Source organism: Tachyglossus aculeatus, chromosome 4, assembly GCF_015852505.1.
Source record: "Tachyglossus aculeatus isolate mTacAcu1 chromosome 4, mTacAcu1.pri, whole genome shotgun sequence".
Classification (NCBI taxonomy): Eukaryota; Metazoa; Chordata; class Mammalia; order Monotremata; family Tachyglossidae; genus Tachyglossus; species Tachyglossus aculeatus.
The window spans coordinates 111,197,383-111,222,037 of NC_052069.1; the positions used below are offsets into that span (position 1 = coordinate 111,197,383).

At 46.6% G+C, this 24,655-nt stretch overlaps 1 protein-coding gene across 1 annotated transcript in view; it reads right to left on the minus strand.

Moving 5' to 3' along the window:
• The window catches only part of ADAMTSL2 (ADAMTS like 2), a 45,645-nt gene that overhangs the window by 14,244 nt on the left and 6,746 nt on the right, over window positions 1-24,655 (minus strand). Inside the window, exons 6-13 of the mRNA XM_038745874.1 lie at window positions 23,137-23,282; window positions 22,908-23,034; window positions 20,102-20,182; window positions 18,090-18,265; window positions 14,560-14,908; window positions 13,712-14,096; window positions 6,051-6,148; window positions 1,390-1,516 (exon numbers count right to left, since the gene is read on the minus strand). Coding sequence (XP_038601802.1) covers window positions 1,390-1,516; window positions 6,051-6,148; window positions 13,712-14,096; window positions 14,560-14,908; window positions 18,090-18,265; window positions 20,102-20,182; window positions 22,908-23,034; window positions 23,137-23,282 — 1,489 coding nt within the window. The remainder of the gene's footprint in view (window positions 1-1,389; window positions 1,517-6,050; window positions 6,149-13,711; window positions 14,097-14,559; window positions 14,909-18,089; window positions 18,266-20,101; window positions 20,183-22,907; window positions 23,035-23,136; window positions 23,283-24,655) is intronic.

A 24,655-nucleotide genomic window follows, 5' to 3' on the forward strand; every position in this document is an offset into this window, starting at 1 on the left:
AAGGCTTTGAAGGTAGGGAGAGGAGTGGTCTAGTATACAGGGGAGTCAGACTGAGGATGTGGGAAAAGTGTCAGTGATAAGGTGGACGAGATCAGGGAGCAGCTAGCCTACAAACAAGTGGGCCGTTTCCCCCTTGTGTTTCTAGCAAAATCGCAGCACCACACTTTTAATTTAGGACTTGTAAGGGTGGAAGAATTCTTTATATCAGCAAAGCTCTGGGGAGAGGAAGATAATTAAGCGACAACCTCTCTGGAGAGGAAAAACTCAAAGGTGTGAGGGGAGAGGGAAGGTGGGAGAATGTCTCAGACTTTAATATGGCGTGGCTATTATCGGAGGGGAAAGGCAAACTACATTTCACAAGGAATTTTTAGAAACGTGTGTGAGCGTGTGTCAAAACGTGCAGGCGTGCAGACACACATACACACAAACACACACACACAAAAACATACATTTAGGCTCTCTGGTGACACCCCCTGGTGTGTGCCTTGCCAGGTATTTGAAGAGCAGTAGCATCGACCAATGGTTACATTCAGATTTAATTCAGAGGTGTTCATTTTAGAGTAATCCCCATCCCCAGTCAATCAATAAAAGGTACTTATTGAGTGCTTACTATGTGCAGAACACTGTACTAAGTGCTTGGGAGAGTACAGCGCAACAGAATTGGCAGACACATTCCCTGTCCATTAACGAGCCCATTCCACACATGATGTAGGTTAAACTTCCTGCAAGCCTCCCTTTTCAAATTAAATACAATTTAACTGTGGTTTCTCTCACTGGCATTACCCTCTTATCAATCTGAACACTGAGCCTAGCCTTTGGGTTCACTTCCTTCCCCAGAAGTCCCTGCCCTCTACCCCCTCTTCCCTGGAGACCCATCCCCACCTCCAGGGGAAAAAAAAAAAAACCATGCAGAATGATCCTGGACAATCCAGTGTCTCTCACAAAATCAGGACCAGTTCCCAGAGATTGTAGAGGCCAGGACAGGAGGGCTGCAGTCCCAGAAACTCTCCCTCAGAACCTGGGCAGAATCCAAGAGCTGGTGCCCAGTAATGGGTACTGACAGGGTGCCGGGTGCAGAGACCGGTGGCACATCAGGAGAGACCAGGGTATCTTCAGTACCCTCTTTCCCTTGGTGCCCAGACAGGACCTGCTTCCCTCCCCCTATTTGTTCTGACAGTTCTGACACTTGTCTACATGATTTGTTTTGTTGTCTGTCACCCCCTTCTAGCTGTGAGCCCGTTGTTGGGTAGGGACTGTCTCCCTATGTTGCCGACTTGTACTTCCAAGTGCTTAGTACAGTGCTCTGCACACAGTGAGCACTCAATATGATCGAATGAATGAAAGTGAGGTGCCCTAACCTCACTAGGGGGACAGCGCAGCAGGTTGTACCTTGGTTGGCATTCTCTCCCGGCACAGAATTCATGGACCGGCTCAGGCCGGGTCAGAGCATCGCAGTAAGTGTCGTCTACTTCAATCCCATCATAACGAACACACATGGCGTAGGTGGACATGACTCCTGGGGGAAATCAATCAGTCAGTCAATCAGGCAATAGTATTTATTCGGTGCTTACTGTGTGCAGAGCATGGTACTAAGCACTTGGGAGAGTACAATAAAACAGAAGTAGCAGACACGTTCCCTGCCAATAATGTGTTTACAGTCTAGAGGGGGAGACAGACATTAATATAGAACAATGTGTGCGCATTGGGGATTTTCACCACCTTCTCCAAGGGGAAGCTCCCAGGTCTCTGGGCAAGCTCATGCAAGCAACCTGAAAGTAGAAATCCAATTCCAAGGAAGCACAGCATGGAGCTGCCCACTGGGAGAAGTCACTGAACCACCAGACAGACTGCAGGCCTGCCCCAGCCCGTTGGTGTGAAGGCCCAGAACTCCATACATCCAGATTCTAATGCAGCTGCAGAAAACACAAAGCAAGGTGCTTCCAGCCAGGTTTCTAAAACACAACAACCAAGAGACTACAGTCTCTGCCTAGAATGGTTCTCCCTTAGTTGTAATGTATCTATCCCAGCACTGAGCACAGTGCTTGGCACATAGAAAGCACTTTACCAATGCCACGGTAATCATTAATTCATCAAACCCTATGCCTTGCTTCCTTCAAATCTGCTCTTAGAACACTATTCCAGGAGACACTTTCTGATGAAACTTTATCCACTTAATCACTCATATTTTCATTTATTGATTCACTTTCACCCATTCTGTCATTCTTACTTCACAAGGAATTTGAAGAACCCCAGAGCCCCTTAAACAATGGCCAGAATTGGGCCCTCTCCTCCACTTTGTTTAGTCTCTTTTCTAACCGGGAAGATTTGAGATTCTCACCATCTGTCAATATAGGACTCTCAACTCTGTCTTGCAAATGGCTCTAGTCCCTCCCAGTCTATTTTCCAGAATAACAAAGAATGTAAGAGTCTTGCATTGATGGAAAAACTTGAAAGTCCTCACAAATTATTTTTAGAAAAGATTCCCTCTGAGGTTGTTGCCACCCAGAGCTACAAAAACAAGTCATTTACCATGGCTTCAGAGGCCTTGGAGTTGAGCACAGAAATAGGAGTCAGGAAACCTGAGCCCCAATCCATTCTTAACTGACTGTGTGCCTCCATGAAAGTAACTCCATCTCTCGGGACCTACTTTTTTTTTTTCTTAATGGTATCCGTTAAATGCTTACTATGTGCCAGGCACTGTACTAAAGTCTCTGAGTCTCTGTCCCAAATAGGACTTCACTGTCTTAATCCCCATTTTACAGCTGAGGTAACTGAGGCCCAGAAAAGTAAAGTGATTTGCCCAACATCACAGCGGACAAGTGGCAGAGGTGGGATTAGAACCCAGATCCTCTGACTTCCAGGCTCGGGCTCTTTCTACTAGCCCACTCTGCTTCTTTTGCAATCCATGTGTAAGAGCACGGGGAAATTAGCACTTCCCAGGGACATTGCGGCACTTCTTGGAGCTCTGCCGAAGAAATGTGGCAGATCACTTCGGGGAATTATTATCACTGGGAGAGAAGTCATTTAATTTGAAAATTACAGATGTGTCTGTTCAGCAGATGAACCCAGTGGGACAAACCTCTCTAGGATATTAGTTCCAGCCCAGAAGTCATCACAAATCAAGGACCCAAAGTTCTTAACAAAAATGCTTTCCCTGACAAGAGCAGGACTGCCTGAGTCCCCCAGCCTTCCCCTCGTGCTCCCAGCCCCACCACCCCAATAACAAGAAAAAAGGACCAACCGAAAAAAACACCAACAACATTCAGTATAGAACTGCCTCAAGAGAGGAACAGGAGGGGTGTGCTCAGCTCCAAATCTAGCACTCTGTATTTGCTGCCAACGCAGTGTTGGATCAGCTTCAAAATGCTGCTCCTGGGGGAGGGGAAAAAGGAGGTTGGGGTGGAGGAGAGGCAAGGGAAGGCTGAGAAGCCTTTCTAAATATTTTGAGACTTGGAAAAAAAAAAAGTCTGGCAAAGTCATTTATCAGTATTCCACAGGCACAGTGACTCCAACTCAGAGAGTCAGGGAGCTGGGATGAGTTCAGATTTTGAAACCCTGCAGGCCTCAGGTCCTGGGCCCTGGGGAGAAGATCTTGGCTGGCAGGGACTCTGCCAGGAGCTGTGAGAGCCCCAGAGTTGAGATCAGATTCATTTTCTACAGGGAGGCAGCTGACAAGGGCCTTGGTGTAATTTGGCAAAATGTATGAAATCCAATCTGTTACCCCAGTAATCAATGTAAGGTCAGGTGAAGTAGTGGGAAGAGGAAAGAGAACCCACAAACAAGAGGAGCACCTTTTTTATGGCATTTGTTAAGCACTTGCTATGTGCCACTCACTGTTCTACGCTCTGAGATAGATATATGATAATCAGGTTGGACACCGTCCATAACCTACATGGGGCTAACAGTCTTAATTCCCATTTTACAGATCAGAGAACTGGGACACAGAAGTGAAGTAACTTGTCCAAGGTCCCACAGCAAATAAGGTCCTTCACTCCCAGGCCTATCCTCTGACCACTAAGCAATACTGATTCTCCAGGGTCTATTGGCATTGCTACCAACTTGGAGCTATTTCCCCGCAGCCTAGAATTCACGGAAAGGTCCCATTCTGCAACTCTCGCTTGCTGACTGACTTCCCCTGTCTTTGCTCTGTCAGACAGCAGAGGTGGAGCCGGCATTGATAGGAGACCTACCTCACCAAGAGGACCACACTGCACTGAAAAGCAGCATGGCTTAGTGGGTAGAGCGTGAACCTGGGAATCAGAAAGACCTGGGTTCTAATACTGGCTCCGACACATCCACTGTGTGACCTTGGGTAAAACATTTAATTTCTCTGTGCCTCAGTTACCTCATCAGTAAAATAGTCTTTAAGACTGTCAGTCCCATGTGAGATAGGGACTGTGTTGAACCCAATTTGCTTGTACCTACCCCAGAGCTTAGTTCAGTGTCAGGCACATAATAAGCACTTAAATACCACAATTGATATTATTATTATTATTATTATTCTAATGAGGAAATGTGAAGAGGGCTCCAACTGCTCTCAGCTTCTGAATTGGGGCCATCAAGCACTTAGTATTGTGCTTTGCACACAGTAAGCACTCAATAAATATAATTGAATTAATGAATCCCAGCCCCTGCTCCAACCAGGGTAGGAAGGTGAGAGGGTGGGATCCTCTTTTAACTCCCAAAACCTACATTCCCAATAGCCTTGTTTCTCAACAAGTCCCGTAGCCATTTATATTGGGTTTGACATGGGCTAGATCCCGCTTCTCAGCCCCTGGAATCACCCTGTGAGCTTTGAGTCTGCTCCGGAAAGAGGTGTTTAAGGAGAATTGTACCGGGAAAACATGTCCCTCTACCAGTAGCTCAGGCACAGCTGAACTCCAAGAGCGTCAAAATGATTCTAGGGTTGGAAAATAGGTCTTCCAAGGAAAGGGAGAAGGATCAGAGGCTGTTCAACTTGGAGACTGGAAGTCTGAAAGGTCATCTAAAATTGTCTGCAAGTCTTTGAAGCGCTCTGCTGACTGGTTCTCTTGGGTCACCTGGGATTAAGCAAGAGGAAGTGGAAGTGTTCATTCAAACAGAAGATGATATTTTGGCTGGAAGTAAGGCAGAATGTATTGACAATCAAGATGAAACACTGGATTGGGCTGCTACTAAGAAAAGAACAGGCACACATTTGTCCTGGATGGCTTAGTCATTCTTACACTTTGAAGTGGAGGACTGGATCAGATGGTCTCTCCAGGTCACTCCTGCTCCAGGATTCCAGGACCCTCACTGAATGGAGGAGAGGGAGGGCACTAAGCCTGTCTCATTCTAAAAATACTAATAATTGTGGTATTTGTTAAGAGCTTACGATGCGCCAAGTCCTGGGGTGGATACAAGTAAATCAGGTTGGACACAGTTCCTGCCCCACTTGGGGCTCACAGTCTTAATCTCCATCATACAGATGAGGTAACTGAGGCACAGAGAAGTGAAGTGACTTGCCCAAGGCCATAGAAGCAGACAAGTGGCGGAGCCGGAATTAGAACTCATGACCCTCAGACTCCCAGGCCCATGCTCTATCCACCACGCCACTTGGCATCCATCCCTGTGAAGTGACTAGAGTAGGGTTCTGGTGGCGTTTTGCAACACGCTTGGTGGTACCAAGCCCAAGCCCATTGGAAAATCACCATTGGGTTTGTTTTCCTAAGGGAGGATGAAGGGAACCAGCTTGTTTACTGGTTTGCTTGAGAAAATGGTTGGGTCTCTTCACTGTGGAAAGAACTATTTATGGATAGATTTTGTTCTGCCCTTGGAAGTGTTTTTTTTTTAAATTCTCCATTCTGAATTCTTCAGTTGCTCCCTTCTCCCACCCAAGGTCCTTCAGGGATGCAGGAAGGAGGTCCAATGAGTATGGGAAGGATTTTCTCCCCCATCACTGAGGGTGAAAACCGCTGCTCACACCCTGTCCTGGTGCTGTCTGATCTAACAGAAAGTGAAAAATCCCTCCTGGGCTAAGGGGATTAGAGGAAGGAGGATCTAGGCCCGTGGGGATTATGAGGAATCACTACCTGTGGTGCAAGTGGAGCTGCACGGCTCATGGGATGAAAGTTTCCATCTGTACATGTCTGCGGGACTCAAACCTTGCTTCCTGGGCTTGGTTCTGGTTCTATAAGCCAAAAAAAAAAAAAATGTACAAGTAAAACTCAGGTCCATCCTCTAAAACTCTCAAAACGTATTCTGGGGTTTGGTTTTTATTTGGGGGTAGGGGAAGGGTTAGTGGGGTTTTTTCTTCACAACATACCTGTCCTGATCCCCAAGTAGAATCCCCAGCCTGGTAAGAGGCAGAGCTTCCACTGTCTAGAAATAGAGAGAATGGGATAAAAACACCCACAAGGAGAAACATTTCAGAACTGAACAAAAGTCTGTGTATTTCGGCTCAAGGCTTGCCCTACGTATCCAGGGAATTAAAGGTGCAGTATCTCCTTCCAGATGATGTTGGCAGAGAGAAATAGAAGGAAGAAAGAGAAATAAGAGTTCCAGCCATCTGAATTTTTCTGCCCAAATACGGGGAGACAAAAAGTCCCCTAATAGATGCTGACAAATTGACTGTAATCTTTGCGAAGCCTATATAGTCACCTCCTCAAAATTACTCTGGGATTGGGAAGAGAAGACCCATTTGTGCTCTAGAAAAGCACTCATAGGCTTTTGAGACATGGGGAACTTGTTTTCCTCCCTTGCTTGTTTCTGACGATCGAGGGTTTTTTTGTTTTCTGTTTTTTAAAAAATCAAATAATTGATGCTGCTCAATTCTTGCTCAAAGCCTGGGTTAAATCCAGCCAGCTCTGGGGTAACAGGCCCTTTCAACGATGGCCAAATTTCAGACCCCTCCGGCTGAAGCTCTGGAAGCCCAACAAAGTCTGATCAGGGGTCCCACCTCTGGCAGACTGCCATCTCATTTGAAATGACTGAATGGCTCCACCCTAAAGAGGCCAGGAATTCGAATACAGTGTCCAACCAATGAAAGGGAGCTTAGAAATTGGTATCTTTGTGAGCAATTCAGCCGGTTCACCTTGAAAATACTAGACTGGGCTCAAGGGGAGATAAAACAGCAATTCCATGATGTATGCTTCCTCTTATGTGCCTACCGATTGGCCCAGCGATCCCCTGATTAACAGATGATGCTAGAGGGGTACTCCTGATCCAGGGCTCCTCCCACTCCCCAACAATTTGCCTGGACTCTGGGGTCTGCCTTGCAGTTCCCCAAGGTAATAACGAAGTTAGAGGGGAAATAAAGGCCTGAGAAGCAACACGTCAGTCAAGGTGACATAATGCTGTCCAGGTTCCCGAATGTGGTCTGGGAGGTAAGAGCGCTGCTGTGTATTTCCCAACTGGCTAATTCTCCCAGCTCAAAAGTCTGGGCATGAGACTGACCCTGGGGGCTGGGTTTGCCCTGTCTAAAATCCTAGCCAAACCAGAAATTTCCACTGGGATAAATAATCAGTCTTAGCCAGGCCAATATGGTCTGACAGAGGAGGAAAAGCTGTCTGCAGGCCAGGTGTGGATTTTAGGGGGGGCGGGGGGGCCTGGGGAAAACCTCTGCTGGCCCCCTTCTTGCTTTAGCCAGGTCCCACCAGATTTTGTGAAGGAAGGCTGAAGCTACACTAACTTGTTCTCTAGAATATTCCAGGCAATGAATGTTTTGAGGTCTGATTTACCATATAATTTACTAGTAGAGGCCTAGCCAAAGAGCTGCAAGGAGGTGCTAATGTTTTAAGTGGATACATACCAAGCATTTCAAAGCCCTTGGGCTTTCTTAGTAGTAAAAATAATTTGGGAGACTGCTTTCATTCACTTCAAAAGGAGTTTCCCCCATCCATTAAAAAGAAATGAGGGGAATCAGTACTGAAACACTCCACTGTCCTATCTGCTCAAAATGAAACATTTCCTGCAGCCAGAATGACTGCAGCTGTTAAAAATTTAAAGATATTTACTGAGAACCCAAACATTTTCTTTGAATAACAAATGTTTAGGCTATTAAGGCAGTACCTAAAGAAAACATTTTCTGAGTAAAATGAGCATTTATTTTGAAAATGTTTGACCATATAGACTGGGCCCTAGACCTCACTTTCAAAGCCCTGAATTTGGCCTAAAATCAAATGAACCAAAAGGAGTTGGAGATCATATCACCCCTCTTAAGAAAGGAGATACAGCTGGACTTTTCCAATTAAACATCTCTTGTAGTTCTCTGAACTCTGCTCAGCTAAGGTGACTAATGCTTGCCTTTAGAAAGCGTACAAAATATTCTCTTCTTTTTGTTGTTGTTTTTAAATACAAGATATTTATGGAATCACTGCCTACACACCACTCTCATTTCATGTCAGACACAGTGAACACTTTTTTGGAAAATACTGCATGTATTTGCATAGCAATGTAAACTCTAACAGGTTTAGTTCTTGGAAACAGCTAATATAAGCACGAGCACCCAGGAAATGACTCTCTCAACAGTCAATTTATTGCACAGATATTTCAGGTCTCAATAGGCCGTACCAGAGAATACTGCACCTTTACAGTCATAAAATCTAAACGGCTAAGCTATTTTCAAAGACCTGCAGCTTAAAGGCAATTTTAACTCTCATGCCCTGATACAGCCTATTGTCCAGTTGCCTCTAGCCTAGCAAGATATGCAGTTTATACAATTTCTAGGCAGGAGAAGCTCTGAAATTACCATATTTTAAGCATCCACCAAAAAACGTTCATTTCCATTTGTTACATAGAAACTTATAAAAAGGACACTGTCAAGTATTCTTTCGCCAAATGTTTGATTCCAAAGTCCCCCTCCCTCTATTGTTTGTAACAATCTCTTAAAAGGAGGAAAATCCCATTTCTCTTTTTTTTTTCTCCCCCTCTGATTTTTACCTTTCAGTCTGGCAGACGTGATTTCCTGCGTCGGAAACTGAGCTTAAGCACAGCTATTTTTGTTGAACAACTTCTCCACCTACTATACACAGCCCTTTATCTTGCCGAAACATCTTTGTGTGGGGCCGGGCATCGGGCCCCGCTAAGGCACACCGATTTCTTGGAACTCCGCAAAGGGATCGGAGGGGTCCAACCCACTCAGCCCTCCTTTTCCACTCTTCCCCACTGGTTTGTGTCATTATGGTATCTGTAAGCACCTCATCATGCTTCTGGAAACACCCAAGTACAGTAAGAACAAGGACAATGGATATGGCTTGCCAGTGTCTGCTATGTCCCTCCTCTCAGACTGCAGGCTCCTTGAGGGCAAGGCCTGAGACAGTTTTCTTGAATACAGACCTTAAGTGCCTGGGAAAACCTCCGTAGCTAGTGGCAGACAGCAGGAAGGACCTAGTGGTCACCACAGGGTAGCAGGGAGGCAGAGGCTGGAGGAGAAGACATTCTACCTCCTCCTTTCCTGGTGAAGGAACCATTGCTACCTCTGTGGAGGCCGCTGCTATTGCCACGGGTGCTGCTCCTATTGCCCCCACTGAGTCATGGCTAGCCTAGTCCAATGGGTGGGGGGTGGGGGAGTGCTGACACAGCCACAATAGAGACTTCCCAGGTAGGTCTAGCTACCACCCTGGCAAACTGCTTTCCCCCTCCCCACTCTGGACTGGCCTGCCACTGCTTGGTCCCAGGGAGCAGTGGTGGGAACAGAGGAGGAGGAGGAGGAGGAGTAGGAGGAGGAAGAGAAGAAGGAGGACCACTCACTCTTCCACCTCCCCCACCTCTCTCGTCCTTTTCTGCCTCATTTCTTTTATGGCATCTGTTAAGCACTTACCATGTGCCAGGCACTTTAATAATAATATTAATAATGGTATTTGCTAAGCGCTTACTGTGTGTCAAGCACTGTTCTAAGCGCTGAACTAAATGCAAGCTAATCCGGTTGGACACAAGCCCTGCTCCACATGGGGCTGACAGTCTTAATCCCCATTTTACAGATGAGGTCACTGAGAAACAAAGAAGTGAAGTGACTTGCCCAAGGTCACACAGCAGACAAGTGGAGGAACTGGGATTAGAAGCCAGATCTTCTGAATACTACGGCTCATGTTCTATCCACTAGGAAACACTGCTTCTCTTTCTTTCCCTTCCTCTCCCTGTCCCTTTCCACTCCTCAATGCCCAACCCCTGGCAGCCCCACCCCCAATCCACTGGGTGACCAGAAATATGGTTCCATTAAATAGGAATTATTGGAGAATTTAACTCACCACTTGGTTGTGACACCTACCACAATAGAGGTTAAGTCTCAAAGAGTCACAGAACTCCACGGGCTGAAGGGAACTGAACAAATTCCACTAGCCCAACCCCTTTCTTCCGAACAAGGCCTGTACCTTACTCAAGCCAGAAGAAAGTTGGAGACCACTCTTCCTACCTTACATAGCTCAAAGGAAGGGAGTTCCATGGCCTTCCTCGGGAACTCATCTCTGAGCCTGACCGACTATCGGTGATCTCCTCAGGAGTGAGGGAGAGTGAGCACATCCTCCCCCAACAGTCTACCACAGAGGAGAATCATTCAAGGCTGGGCTTCCATCCCAACACGTTGCTAGTTAACTAAGTCACTTCACTGCTAGTTCATCATGATTTAGAAGTAATTTCCTTCACTGTAACTTCCTTCACTGTCCCCTCTTCTGGAAGCTATTAGCTTTCTTACAATTTGAAGAACAGGCACAGTTATTTATTTGGCTTTTCACTGAAGTGCAAACAGCAGTGAGTTGTTATGAACTCTCCGGTGTGTGTGTGTGTATGTATGTATGTGTACGTGCGTTTATGTGGTTTTATGTATGTGCATTTTGATAGGTTACTTTAATGTCAAGGATCTTTTTTTTTCCCCCCCGCCAGGGTGTTTCTCTTTGTGTTTTTATTTCTGAGACCAGCAAGAAGCACACCCCCTAGTCTCTGGGAATCTGGGCACACCCATCATGTTTTTGTCTTGAAACCCTTTGGTGGGACCAGGCAAAGCACACCTTTCTTCCTGAGAACCTGTTTTTAATAAACGTAGTATTTGTTAAGCACTTACTATGTGCCAAGCACTGTACTAAGCTCTGTGGTAGATATAAGATCATCAGGTTCGACACAATCCCTGCCTAATAGACTAAGGGGAAGGGAGGACAGATGATAAACAATCCCCCATTTTACAGATAAGGAAACCAAGGCACAGAGAGGTTAAGTGACATATCCAAGGTCACCCAGCAAGTCTCCTGAATGCATGCTCTTTCCACTGCTTCTCTTTTAGCTTTGGATCTAATGATGACCTGGGGCCAGAAACTGAGGCCAGGAACCTAGGTTCCTTTGCTGGGAAGGGGTCATTCTAAAAGCTATAATAAGGAGAGAGAGACAGCACACTCCAGGTCCTGAGCCCATTTGCCAGGTTGGCTTTGGCATTTGCTCATCCAGAGGTAGGAGTTAGATGGGATAACCGCCCTTCCAGTCTAGAATGAAGTGCCAATGCCTCCAGAGAGGAATACTCCTCCTTAGCAATTGCTCCACCCAACTGTGGAGGCTTGGTTTTGAACAAGTGGAAGGTGGCTGATCTTCCTGGAGAATCATGGACCTTACAGATGAACTCCAGAGGCACCATTTAGAAGCTGTGTGGCCTAATGGAAAGAGCACAGGCCTGGTCAGAGGACCTAATCCTAGTTCTACCTCTTGTCTGCTGTGTGGCCATATACAAGTCATTTAACCTGTGTGCCCCAAGTACCTCATCTGTTAAACGGGGATTAAGACCACAGTCTTGAACTGTGTCCAACCTGATTATCTTGTGTCTACCCTGGTGATTAGTACAGTACCTGTCACATAGTAAGCACTTAATAATAATAATAATAATAATGGCATTTATTAAGTGCTTACTATGTGCAAAGCTCTGTTCTAAGCGCTGGGGAGGATACAAGCTGATCAGGTTGTCCCATGTGGGGCTCACTGTCTTCATCCCCATTTTACAGATGAGGGAACTGAGGCCCAGAGAAGAAGTGACTTGCCCAAAGTCACACAGCAGACAAGTGGCAGAGCCGGGCTTAGAACCCATGACCTCTGACTCCAAAGCTCTTTCCACTGAGCCATGCCACTTAACATATATCATTAAGAAAAACAAATCCCAGCTCCAATTTGAGCTCAGGCCCTTAAGATTGCAAGCTCCTTGAGAGTACAGATCCTTTTCACCTCATCGCATTCTCTCAAGCTCTTAATTCCGTGCTCAGTACATGGCAGGGGGCCAATCAATGCTGTCAAATGATTTAAAAAGAAAGCAGACAGGTATGATCGATCAATCAATAGTGCTTATTCAGCACATGCTGTGTGCAGACCATCGTACTCAGCACTTGAGAGAGTTCAAGAATGAGTAGATGTGAACCCTTCCCCCATGCTTATAAACTAGCTTGTAAGGGGAAGCAGCATGACCTAGTGGAAAAAAACACAGGCCCAGGAGTCAGAGGACCTTGGTTCTAATCCCGGCTCTGCCACTTGCCTACTGTGTGACCTTGGACAAGTCACTTCACTTCTCTGGGCCTCAGCTTCCTCAACCGGAAAGTGGGGATTCAATGCCTGGTCACCCTCCTACTTAGACTGTGAGACCCTTGTGGGATGGGGACTGTGCACCCAATTACCTGATATCTACCCTAATGCTTAGAACAGTGCTTGACAATAATAAGCACTTAAATACAAGTACTGTAATAATAAACTAGCAGATCTAGCCCCGGATGCCCTTCCGCGGCATATTGGAGCTGGAAGAGGATGCTGGGGAAAGGAGCTCTCCTGAGTTATTTCTACCTGCCCATCCTCCACTTGATGGTAAACCCAGCACAGGAAAGCAGAACCGCCGAGCCTGCTGACATCAGATCCTTCCCCCAAAACAACCCTTCAGAACAAACCCTGTTCTGTCTGGAGCCCTGAGCTGTCCCTTATGTCATGAGGATAGTTGAATCACCAGGGCGAGAGCAAGACTCAGTTCCACAGCTGAAGTCAAATGGAACAGGGTGGGAAGGAGGAAGGGCATGGAGACAGTATCCCTCATCCTGTATGAGCTCAGTCCATCTGCACCGGACCAAAGCAGATGGGATTTAGTTAGGGTCTCCCCAGAATCGGAGGGGGGAGCCCCTCTGGTTAGCTTCACTGCTCACCATTAGAATGGGCCCAATTCTCATGCCAATCAGGGTGCCAACAGGCTAGGGGACTGGAAACTCAGAAGGCACTGGGGGTTCAGCTTCAAAGAGTGCTTTAGCACTGAGTATGTTCAATAAATCCCACCCATTGATTGGATATTTATCAAGGGGTCCAGAATAGTCTCCCCTGACCCTAGTGCCTAGTTAGCAGGAGAGAAGGAGTGATGGGTAAGCTTGGAAAAAGGAGACTTTCTCTCAGAAAGACCCAGCTGAGTGAGCTTCAGTAGGGGAGGGGGTGCCCAGCCACAAACCAGAGGGGAACCAGAAGAAATCCACTCCAGTAAGAGAAATACTTGCCAGTGTCCTTTCAATAAGTCTGAACTTTCCCCATCCTCAACACATCCACAGGATCTCTTGCCTCTACAGAGACCTGTTAGAGTTTTCCTGCCTGCCAGCTCCTCGCCTAATCGGCACATTCCTTGGGCTTGCCCCACTTACCGTCCAGGACCACCCCCCACCTCCGAGATTTCCTCTCCTGCATCACACAATGCCCCAGGGTAGGGGCCAGGGGAAAAAGGGGACAGGGAGCTAGGCAAAGAGGCAGCAGAAATCCTCCCTACCTTGCTTTGTGTGTTCGGTTCCCTGGTGGGCTAGGTAGGGCCACGCTCACATTGGGGGACACTGAGGTCTCGGCCGAAGCGTTGCCGACTCGGTCGCCGGTCAGCTCCCAGTAGGTGCCGTTGAGGGCAAAGCCCCCAGCTGCATCACCCTCCTCGTAGTCGACGTAGAGGCTGTCGGTGGCAGGTATGGCGGGGCTCCTTGGGGCTCCCGGGGCGAAGATGCTGTTCACCGTCAGGTTCAACTCCGGCTCTTTCGAGTCTGAGCTCTGGCCCAGCAGTTTGTCAGTGATGGCATTCTCCGAAAGGAATTCCCGTGAAGCAGGCTGGCTGTCGGAATCTTGGTCATCCTTGTCCCCCGGGTAAGATGACCTGGTCACATTGGGGTCTGGAGCAAAAGTGAAAGAAGAGAGGGGACGCAGAAGACTGCATGTCAAATGTCCCTCACCACTGGACCTCTGGCCTCAGTTAACTGGGATTTTCAGGGAAGAGCGGCTCGTCATCTCTAGGAACCACTAGGTGTCAAGGCAAGAGAGGTGGGGCTATGTGGATTCCAACTGCCAAAAGGAACTGGCCTCTCTCTCCCTCTCTCCCTTCCTTTCCCTCTCTTCCCCCCTTCCTTCTCTACCCTCCCTCCCTTCTTTCCTCTATCCCTCCCAGTCTCTCAGCAGGAACATTGAGGAGAGGGATCAGGACCCTGGAGCAGCAGCAGTGGACTGCTGGCCTGAACCATGGCCCCAGGCCACCAAACAAGCCCCACCCTCTCCAGCCCCACCATCCCCATAGCCGTGCTCAGAGAGACACATCAGTCAGGCCACCACCAGCAGGCAGGCTTCGGCCTCAGCCATTACCTCTAAAAGGCTTGCCCCTCCGTAGTGGCTCACAGTCCCCGGCCCTGGATCTCTCGTACACCTCATTGGTCTCCTGCCCCTTGCTCAAGGTGGGGTCTTCGGAGGCATCCAGCCCTCCAAACACCTGGTTCTCCAGGACCAGCCTGCCCTTGGAGACTTTTTCATAGTAGCTGCCATTGTGCTGAAGGAAGCCCACCGGCCCTTCGCTGCCAAACTCTCGGCTTTCCTCACTCTCCGAGGAGGATTCAGAGAAGGTGTAGTATATCGGCTGGATATTTGGGGAATGAGGCTTCCTCAAGATCGTGTATTCAAAGGTAATCGATGGATTCTTTCCATTTTGGTTCCAAACCTAGAGAGAGCAAGAGAGAGCGAGAGAGAGAGAGAGAGAGAGAAAGTATCCTGAGTTTCTCTTCTCAGAGCCTTTCCCCAGATCAATCCATCAGTGATATTTAGAGTGCTTACTATGCACAGAACACTGTACTAACTGCTTGGAAGTGTACAGTATAACAGAGCTGGTAGACATATTCCCTGTCCACAACAAATTTACAGTCTAAAGGGGGCTGTTTAGATACAATCTATCTTTCTTCAGTGCCTCCCTCTGAAGGAAGAAGGGGGCTGTTATCACAAGGAAATGCCCATTTATAGAGGGAGAAAAAACTTTGCCTCTGCTAACTCTATTCCCTTCTCTACAGCACAAAGATCCTGGTTTTTCCAGGGTATTCTCATCAGGTATTTCCAGCTTTCCTATTCACTCTCTTCTCTTTTTCTAAACCCCAGCTCACACCCTCCATTCCTCCAAAGCTTATTTTTTTGTTGTGCCTCATTCTCAACTCTCCTACCTCCAAATCAAGTCTTCCTCCTTCCTGGGAGCCCCCTCACACTATAAATTCCCCACACAGCACTCCTCATGTTCAAAACCCTTCTGAAATCAATCCTATTTAGTGAATTACTACTATGTGCAGAGAACTTGGGAGAGTACAATATAACAGAGATGGTGGACACGTTCCCTGCCCACAATGAGTTTATAATCTAGAGCAATCCCATCCATTCCAGGAGACTTTTCCAGATCGATTTTCCTTCTACCCAGGAAACATCCTCCCTACTCTCACCATGGCACCTATGTTCCTCTTCAGCACTTTGGCTGTCATTGTTTATCACTGAATTATTGCATAATATACTGTTTTACCTACTCTACTAGTTGAGCATTTTCTCCTATTTTAAAATCATTTTATGTCTCCTCTCCTACTATTCCTTTCAAAACTCCTTAAGTGGGTTGTGCACAACTACCGCCTCCACTTCCTCTCCAACTCCCTCCTTGACCGACTCCAATCTGGTTTCCACCCCTCTCACTCGATGGAAACTGCCATCTCAAAAGTCACCCATGATCGCCTTCTTGTCAAATCTAATGGCCTCTACTCCATTCGACATTGTTGATCCACCCTCTTCTCCCGGAAACGTTATCCAAACCTGGCTTCAGTGACACTTCCCTCTACTGGTCCTCCTATCTCGCTGGCTGCTCCTTCTCATTCTCTTTTGTGGACTCCTCCTCTGTCTCTCATCCCCTAAATGAATCCTTCAAAGCTCAGTTTGGGTTCCCTTTTACTCTCCATCTACACCCACTCCCTTGGAGAACTCCTTTGCTTCCTTTGCTTCAACTACCATGTCTTGGCAGATGATTCCCAAATCTACATCTCCAGCCCTGATCTCTGAGACCTCTAGAGTCTTTCATTCCCTCCTGCCTTCAGGAAACCTCTACTTGAATGTCCCACTGACATTTCAAACTTAATATGTCCAAAACGGACCTCTTCTTCCCATTCAGACCCTGTCCTCCCCATGACTTTCTTGTCACTGTAGATAGTACCGCTATCCTCCATCTCACAAGCCCATAACCTTGGCTTTATCTTCAACTCATTTAATTCACACATTCAATCTTTCACCAAATCCTCTCGGTTCTTCCTACACAGCATTGATAAAATCTGCCCTTTCCTATCCAGCCAAACTGCTACTACACTGATCCACGCACTTATACTATCCCACCTTGACCTCATCAGCCTCTTCTCCAGACCTCCCTGTCTCACTCTACTCTAGAGCCCACATACTTCACTCTGCTGCCTGGATCATTTTTCTAAAAAGAATTCCAGTCCCTTTTTCTCCACTGCTCAAGAAACTCCAGTGGTTGCCCATCCACCTCTGCAAACAAACTCCTTACTGTTGGCTTCAATAACTCAATAGAAAGAGCAAGGGCCTAGGAGTCAAAGGACCTGAGCTCTAAACCTAGGTCCATTAACGATCTGCTGTGTGACCTTAGGCAAGTCACTTAACTTTATTGTGTCTCAGTTGCCTCATCTGTAAAATGGGGATTTAGACTGTGAGCACCATGTAGGATAGGGATTGTGTCCAGCCTGACTATCTTGTATCTTCTGAGGGATTAGTACAGTGCCTGGCACATAGTAAGCACTTAACAAATATCAATATTATAAAAATGTTCACCATAGTCCTCCTAGCTTACCTTGCTCTTTTCCTACTAAAATCAGGTTATATTCCTACTAAAATCCTTCTAGACTGTGAGCCCGCTGTTGGGTAGGGACCGTCTCTATATGTTGCCAACTTGTACTTCCCAAGCGCTTAGTACAGTGCTCTGCACACAGTAAGTGCTCAATAAATACGATTGAATGAATGAATGAATAAAATAAAACAGCACACTCACTTCACTCTTCTAACACCAACTTCAGGGTCCAGTGGAAAGAGCCCAGGTCTGGGAGTCTGGGTTTTAATCCCAGCTCTGCCACACCACTTGTCAGCTGTGTGACCTTGGGCAAGTTACTTAACTTCTCTGTACCTCAGTTACCTCATCTGCAAATTGGGGATTAAGGCTATGTGGAACAAGGGCTATATCCAAACCGATTTTCTTCTATCTACCCCAGCAGTCAGTACAGTGCCTGGTGCATAGAAAGTATTTAAAAAATACCATAAAAATAAACACAAAACAAAAAACCTATTCGCTTTACCTCATGCTCTTCTAGCTCATCACCAACCCCTTGCCCACATCCTACCTCTGGCCTGAAGCTCCTTCCCTGTTCCTATCCAACAGACCATCACTCTCTCTGCCTTCAAAGCCTTATTAAAATCTCACCTCCTCCAAGAGGCCTTCCTCAAGGCCTCTTGAGAAGTCATTTCCCCTACTCCCTTTCCCTTCTGCATCACCCTTGCACTTGGATTTGTATCACTTATTCACCCTACCTTCAGCTCCACAGCACTTATGTACGCATCCAAAATTTACTTCATTATCTGTCTCCCCCTTTATACTGAAATCTCCTTGTGGGCAGGGAAGCTGTCTACCAACTCTTGTATTGATCTCTCCCAAGCATTTAGTACAGTGCTCTGCACAGTGAGCACTCAATAAATACGACTGATTGATTGTCTTCTGCAATGGGATTGCTGCAAATCTTCCTGGAGGCAGGAGGATGACCTAGATGACCTCTTGAGTTCCCAGAACCCAGTGACCCCACAAATAACAACCAGCACCTTACCATTACATTGAGACCCTGATTTGTTGGTCCTTGAGCAACAATGTATTCAATGCCAGTCTCGTATACATCCGTAGGTCTCCGGTACTTGAAGACTGTGCCAGCAATGTTGAAGTTCTTTGGGCTGTCCACTTTGTAATTCCCATTGAAATAGTAGTAACCGGCTTCATCTGCAAGAGCTGAAGGACAAATCACATCCTTTTCACCTTGAGCCCGAAAGAGCAGTTCACTCGCTATACATGGTCAATTGTGTCTCTTTGGGAGGGAATAAGTTTCATTGCATTTGCAAAGAGCAAGTCTTGCTTCCATCTTTATTCAACTCTATCTTCTTAGGACTACTGTATACTGTATTGAGGGATATATGGGAAAGGTGATCAATACATTTAACTTTATCTTCCCATTGGGTAAGAATGTCAGATACCCACAAAGCCTAAAGAAAACTATTTAGACCTTTCGAATAGCAAAGAATATGTGTGTGAGAACTTCAAAAACCAGAAAGACCCCAGTTTGAGTATTTTCTGGCATTTTTTAATGGCCTAAATAAGCGGCCCAGTTTTGTGACTCCAGAATTTTCTTGTTGTCACAGAAATTCTGCCCATTGTGACTCGGAGTCCGTGGGGCGTCTAGGCGTGGTGCTGGGGAGGGTGGAGAGAGGGAAAGAATAGTTACTATGGTACAGTTTGTTTTCCAATTGTGTCCTTGCAACATTTTTTCCAGGAACTGAAATTACACACTGTAGAGTGGGAGTTTTTCCCCTCAAGCTTGATGCAATTTTGTTAGAGGAAATCACACTGCCTGATGCAAGTCATTTACAATCAGATGGACTTATGAGAAGCAGCTTGGCTCAGTGGAAAGAGCAGTGGCTTTGGAGTCAGAGGTCAGGGGTTCATATCCTAGCTCTGCCAATTGTCAGCTGTGTGACTTTGGGCAAGTCACTTAACTTCTCTGAGCCTCAGTTCCCTCATCTGTAAAATAGGGATGAAGACTGTGAAGCCCCCCATGGGACAACCCGATTACCTTGTAATCTCCCCAGTGCTTAGAACAGTGCTTTGCACATAGTAAGAGCTTAATAAATGTCATTATTATTACTATTATTATTAATGGGCAGTGACATGTCTGCTTAAAAAAAAGTCCAAAATTCAAGACAGATGAGGAACCAAGTTGAGCAAGACTAAAACTCACCCGGGAACATACATCCACATTCTGGGAACTGCGTTTGCTGAAAAGGGTTAAAATCTCCTCCAAAATCAAAACCATGTCTCCTGACAATAATGACCTTCCTTCCTGCATGTTCTCTAATATTTGAGACTTAACCCAGTCTTCCCACACTTCTGTTTCCAGGAGAAGAACTCAATCACCAGCCCTGAGCCCAGCACATAGCAAACTGACCTTCCCGGGCCTCTCCCCACCCAGGTGGCATGGCCAGGTTTCCTGGAGACTCTTTTTAGTTCTCACTTCCCCTTAACCCTGAGGTGGGTTTTGGCGTCGAGCATCAGAGACTGCATCTGGTTGGCCAAACATTTCCAAATGAACCCTGGGAAGCATCTGCCCAAGGTCCCTACTGTGGCTCTACTGTTCAGCGTGGCAGGGCTCCCCCTGGGGTGACTGCCTCCTTTGTGGATCTCCCCACCTCCCACAAACCTCGCGGCCAGCCCACCCTTGCCACTCTCACCCTCCACTCTGGCCTCCAGAAGAAAAGGTTACTTCTATGAGAATCAAAAAAAAAAAAAGATCAGAAACCTCCCTCGGACTAGAGCCCGGACCATGCTCCACTGAGTTGTCAGCAGAGGGGATCACGACATCTTTCCAACAGCCAAGCCAAAGACTCCAGGGAATAAAAGAAGAAACCAAACTTGAGACGAGTTCTTGAAGGGCCTGCCTGTCTGTTTCTGAAGCAGGGACTCTGGTCTTAAATGGAGAATGAAATTCTACTCATTTTAAAAAACACTGAACTTGGCCTCTTGGGGGTAGAAAAAGCAAACCCCTCCATAGCCAGCAAGAGAAGTCATACACACCCAGGACATCTGCAGATTTCTTCCGCTCAACGATCTGTATATCTCTTGCTCCTGCTGGTATGTGTGTTACCAGAGAGTAGCCTACAAAAAACTATACATTAATGAAAAGACAAGCTTGTAGCCAATAAAATGCCTAGAAGTAAAGAAGTCAACACTGGTCAGTCAGGTGAAATCAGGACACTGGAAGGTGTCAAAGCCCAGCCCCAGAAGTGATCAGCACTCAAATCGCTCTTTGCCTTTCTCCAAAAAGTAAATTCTCCACTTAGCCCCTGTTCCTGGGTACCCATCAGCTCCTTCCAATTTCGAGAGTCTCTGTTGCCATCTGCTAATCATGGACTTGAAATGCTGGGGCTTGAAGGCTACCCTGAACACACAGGACCCAGAAATGACTTGATTTGCCCAGGAAGGACCTTTCGCCATCAGATGATCTGCCTGATTATGGTCCCTAAAGATCCTTGGAAATGTGGCACAAGTAGCGGAGGAAAGGTGGGTCAGTATGGTTCCCCTCCCCGCAATCCCACCCCGGAATTCCCTCTTGCAGCTATCTGGAGAAACCCTCACCTCCCTTCTCTCCTTCTACTTCACAGCCCACACACTCTACTCCTCTGGTGCTAAGCTTCTCACTGTGCCTCAATCTCACTTGTCTTGCCGCCAACTCCTGGCCCACATGCTCAACTTCTCCAAGGGGCCTTCCCATACTAAGCCCCCACTCTTTACCTCAGCTCACTCACCCTTCGGCGTCACCTCATTCATTCAATTGTATTTGAGCGCTGTGTGCAGAGCACTGACCGACTCACTTCCTTTGCTCTTCCCCAACTCTCCCTGCCCCACAGCATGTACGTAGAAATGTATATACCTGTAATTCTATTTATTTATATTGATGCCTGTTTACTTGTTTTGATGACTGTCTTCCACCTCTAGACTGTCAGCCCATTGTGGGCAGGGATTATCTCTCTTTATTGCTGTATTGTACTTTCCAAGCACTTAGTACAGTGTTCTGCGCACAGTAAGCACTCAATATGATTGAATGAATGAATGGAGGGGTCCGGAAGTAAACAGTCCTGGGTCCTTGTGTAAACTAGTTTTTGGGTGCCCAAGGACTGAGCTTGGGGCCGATTGATCCGCAGTAAATGAAACCTCTAGGGGTAACCTTCTGTTCCTAAGACCCAAAACACTGAACATGAGCTGAAAGAGTAGAAGTAAAATCAAAAGCCTTATTAGCTTTTTGGTCTTGCCTATTCTTTTGCCTCGTTCCAGGTAGCCTGTCTTTCAGCAACTCTCACATCCCTAGAATATCTAGGGATAGAAATAGAATATCTATTCTATTTATTTTATTTTGTTAATATGTTTGGTTCTGTTCTCTGTCTCCCCCTTCTAGACTGTGAGCCCATTGTTGGGTAGGGACTGTCTCTATATGTTGCCAACTTGTACTTCCCAAGCGCTTAGTACAGTGTTCTGCACACAGTAGGCGCTCAATAAATACGATTGATTGATCCCTGCTCAAAATCTCACCAGTGGCAGCATCACTAGCAAATAGGAAGGACCACCTTTTCTCTTTTCCCTCTCTGACTCTCTCAGAATTTATTTATATAGAGATAAAATTTAAACCTACCCACAAACACACACATACATGTAAAGCTATACACGTAACTATACAGCACCTCTAGAGAGTGATGCTATACAGATTTGGTCCTCTTGTCTCTCCCTCTCTCTCTGCATATATCTGTATCTGTATATACAGATATAATCTAGCACCGAATGGCAATTGGTGTTGTTTTAGGAGTCACATGAATTGGTCCTGGAGCCTGGAGTTTGATGCAAAGGCCAGGTATTACTTAGGCCTGCTCCTGAGTTAAGGAACAGCCAACCTCCTGAGATGTAAAATAATTCTTTCCCATTCATACGGCACCTGCAACTATATGAGATGCTGTCACTGAAGAGACAGACCCTATTTTCACTGCAAACAAAAGCTTCGCTTTTCTTCCCTTGGCCTCATGCAAGGTGTATATATATATATACATATATATATATATATATATACACATACACACACACACACACACACATGTGCATATAGCTTTAATTCTATTTTTTCTGATGACTTTGACACCTGTCTACATGTTTTGTTAACTGTCTCCCTCTTCTAGACTGTGAGCCTGTTGTTGGGTAGGGACCTTCTCTATATGTCGCCGACTTGTACTTCCCAAGCGCTTAGTACAGTGCTCTGCACACAGTAAGCACTCAGTAAATACGACTGAATGAATGACTGTGTACCCTTATTTCTAAGCTTCCAGATTGTGACTTGGGCTTCATCTTGTAAACAGGCTTGGCTTTCTGGCCCCTTTCCCCAGAAACTCTTAATGGTTCTCCCATCCCTGCTGAAAGGGTGGATTACCAAGTTTGACTGGGTGGAAACAGCACAGCTCTAACTTACTGTAGCTGTTCAATGGCGCACACACACACACACACACACACAGCACACTCACTAAGTGCTTCTCCAGACACTTTTGGCAAGGATGGCCTCAGACATCGCTGGGGGATATTTTCACTATAATTCAAAAGGAATACCACGCAAACTCTGCCATTATACCCTTATCTGGGGAGAGAATGGACTTCTCCTTTGTTGAAATGCATAAATCAGAGCAGGCTGTCACTAAGGACAGAGCACACTGCTGCCAAGCTGGTTGGGAAGGCTTTCGCTGAAGACAACCCTGGCTTCCAGGCCTCCCTCCCTTCCTGTCCCAGCCTCCCAACCCCCAGAGGCAGGAGAAATAGGGGCCCATAGGCAGAGAGGCAAGGGCCTTACCAGGGTGGTGAGCGCTGCCTCTCCTATAATTCCCGGTCACATGGGTGCAGCTACTGCCATCGCCCTGGCAAACCCCACACTTATCCAGGGTGTGGGTGGAGAACAGGATCCCATCACAACCAATTGGCTAGAAAAATTGTAAAGACAGCATTGATGGCTGGGCCCAAGGAGAGTTGGGGAGAATTTTCTGAAAGCTACTGACAATATTTTTGCTATAATGTTTAACAACCTCACATTTTCCAGACACGCAAACACCTCGGAAATCGACGAATTTGCACGACGTTCCATCCCGGGCCTGAACCATGAGCTGCCTCTGTCCATCCACAGTCGTACAGTGCAGGTCACAGGGTTTGCTAGAAATATGGACATAGTCATCTGTGGGGAAAAGACAGAAACTATCAGTCAGGGGCAGCTCACGTGAGGCCGCTCTCAGTGACAGCAGCAATGCTAAGGGGGTGGATGCCTCCTCATGCGTTCATTCTTTCAGTCGTATTTATTGAGCGCTTACCGTGAGCAGAGCTCTGTACCAAGCGCTTGGGAGAGTACAATATGACAATAAACAGAAATAGTCTCTGCCCACAACTGCTTCCAGGAGCTCGCTGGTCCGAGGGACTGGGTTGGGGCAAGCGAGGAATTGCTGGCCAGGGGGTCCCTTAACCAGGCTAGTATCTGGGGACATTTGTTTCCACCCTGCTCCAGCATGACCTTCACTAATCAATCAATGCTATTTATTGAGTGCTGACTGTGTGCAGAGCACTGAACTAAGTGTTTGGAAACGACAGTAGAGTCGGAAGGCATGATCCCTGCTCCCACAAAGCAATCCCTCAAAGGAGGAAGCCAGGCATTAAAATGAATTACAGCCACTGAGTAAGAGGACATGTACCTAAGTGCCGTAAGACTGGGACTAAGTACAGGGGAGAGGCAGTATGGAGGGAAAATAGGGTGAGAGAATGAGAGCTTAGTCGGGGAAGGTTTCCTGGAGGAGGTATGACTTCAGTACGGCTCTGAAGATGAGGAGAGGACTAGTCTGTAGGATATATTGGATTGGGCAGGAGGAGGTCCAGTCAAAAGGGAGGGTGTGAACAACAGGAGAGACAAGAGTGAGGGACAGCAGGTGGGTTGATTTTAGAGGATTTAGTCAGCACACAATTACCCAGAATCAGAGAAGCAGTGTGACCTAGTGGAAACAGCATGGGCCTTGGAGACGCAAAACCTGAGCTACTGTCCTAAGCCCCAAATCTACCACTGCACAGGTCTGTGATCTCAGGCAAAATCCCTTAACCTCTCTGGACCTTAGCATGCTTATCTGTAAAATGGGGAAAAAAGATACCCTTTCTCCCTATTTTTTAGATTATGACCTCTGTTTGATACAAGACATGTAGCTGTTCTGGTTTGTTTTTTTTTTTTTTTACCTCATAGTAAGTGCTTAATAAATATCATTGTTTTTATTTGGATTAGTTATCCACCTGGTGGACAATCTGGAAGAGTTTTTCTTCTTACTTTTCCGAGCTCCCCAGCTGTTAGCTGGCATTCCTACTGAGAGTCTCCTGAACAGCAGTTTGTCAGTGGGACTCTCTCTGTTCCATGACCTAGAAAACTAAGGACTGTTTACCTTCTGATTTGGGGCCCAAGCCACCTCCCCTATTTGGTATAATCAGTTTTATATTCCTTGTACTCTCCCAGGCACTTAGTACAGTGCACTGCACACAGTAAGTGCCTTATATGATTAAATGAATAGCTGGATAATT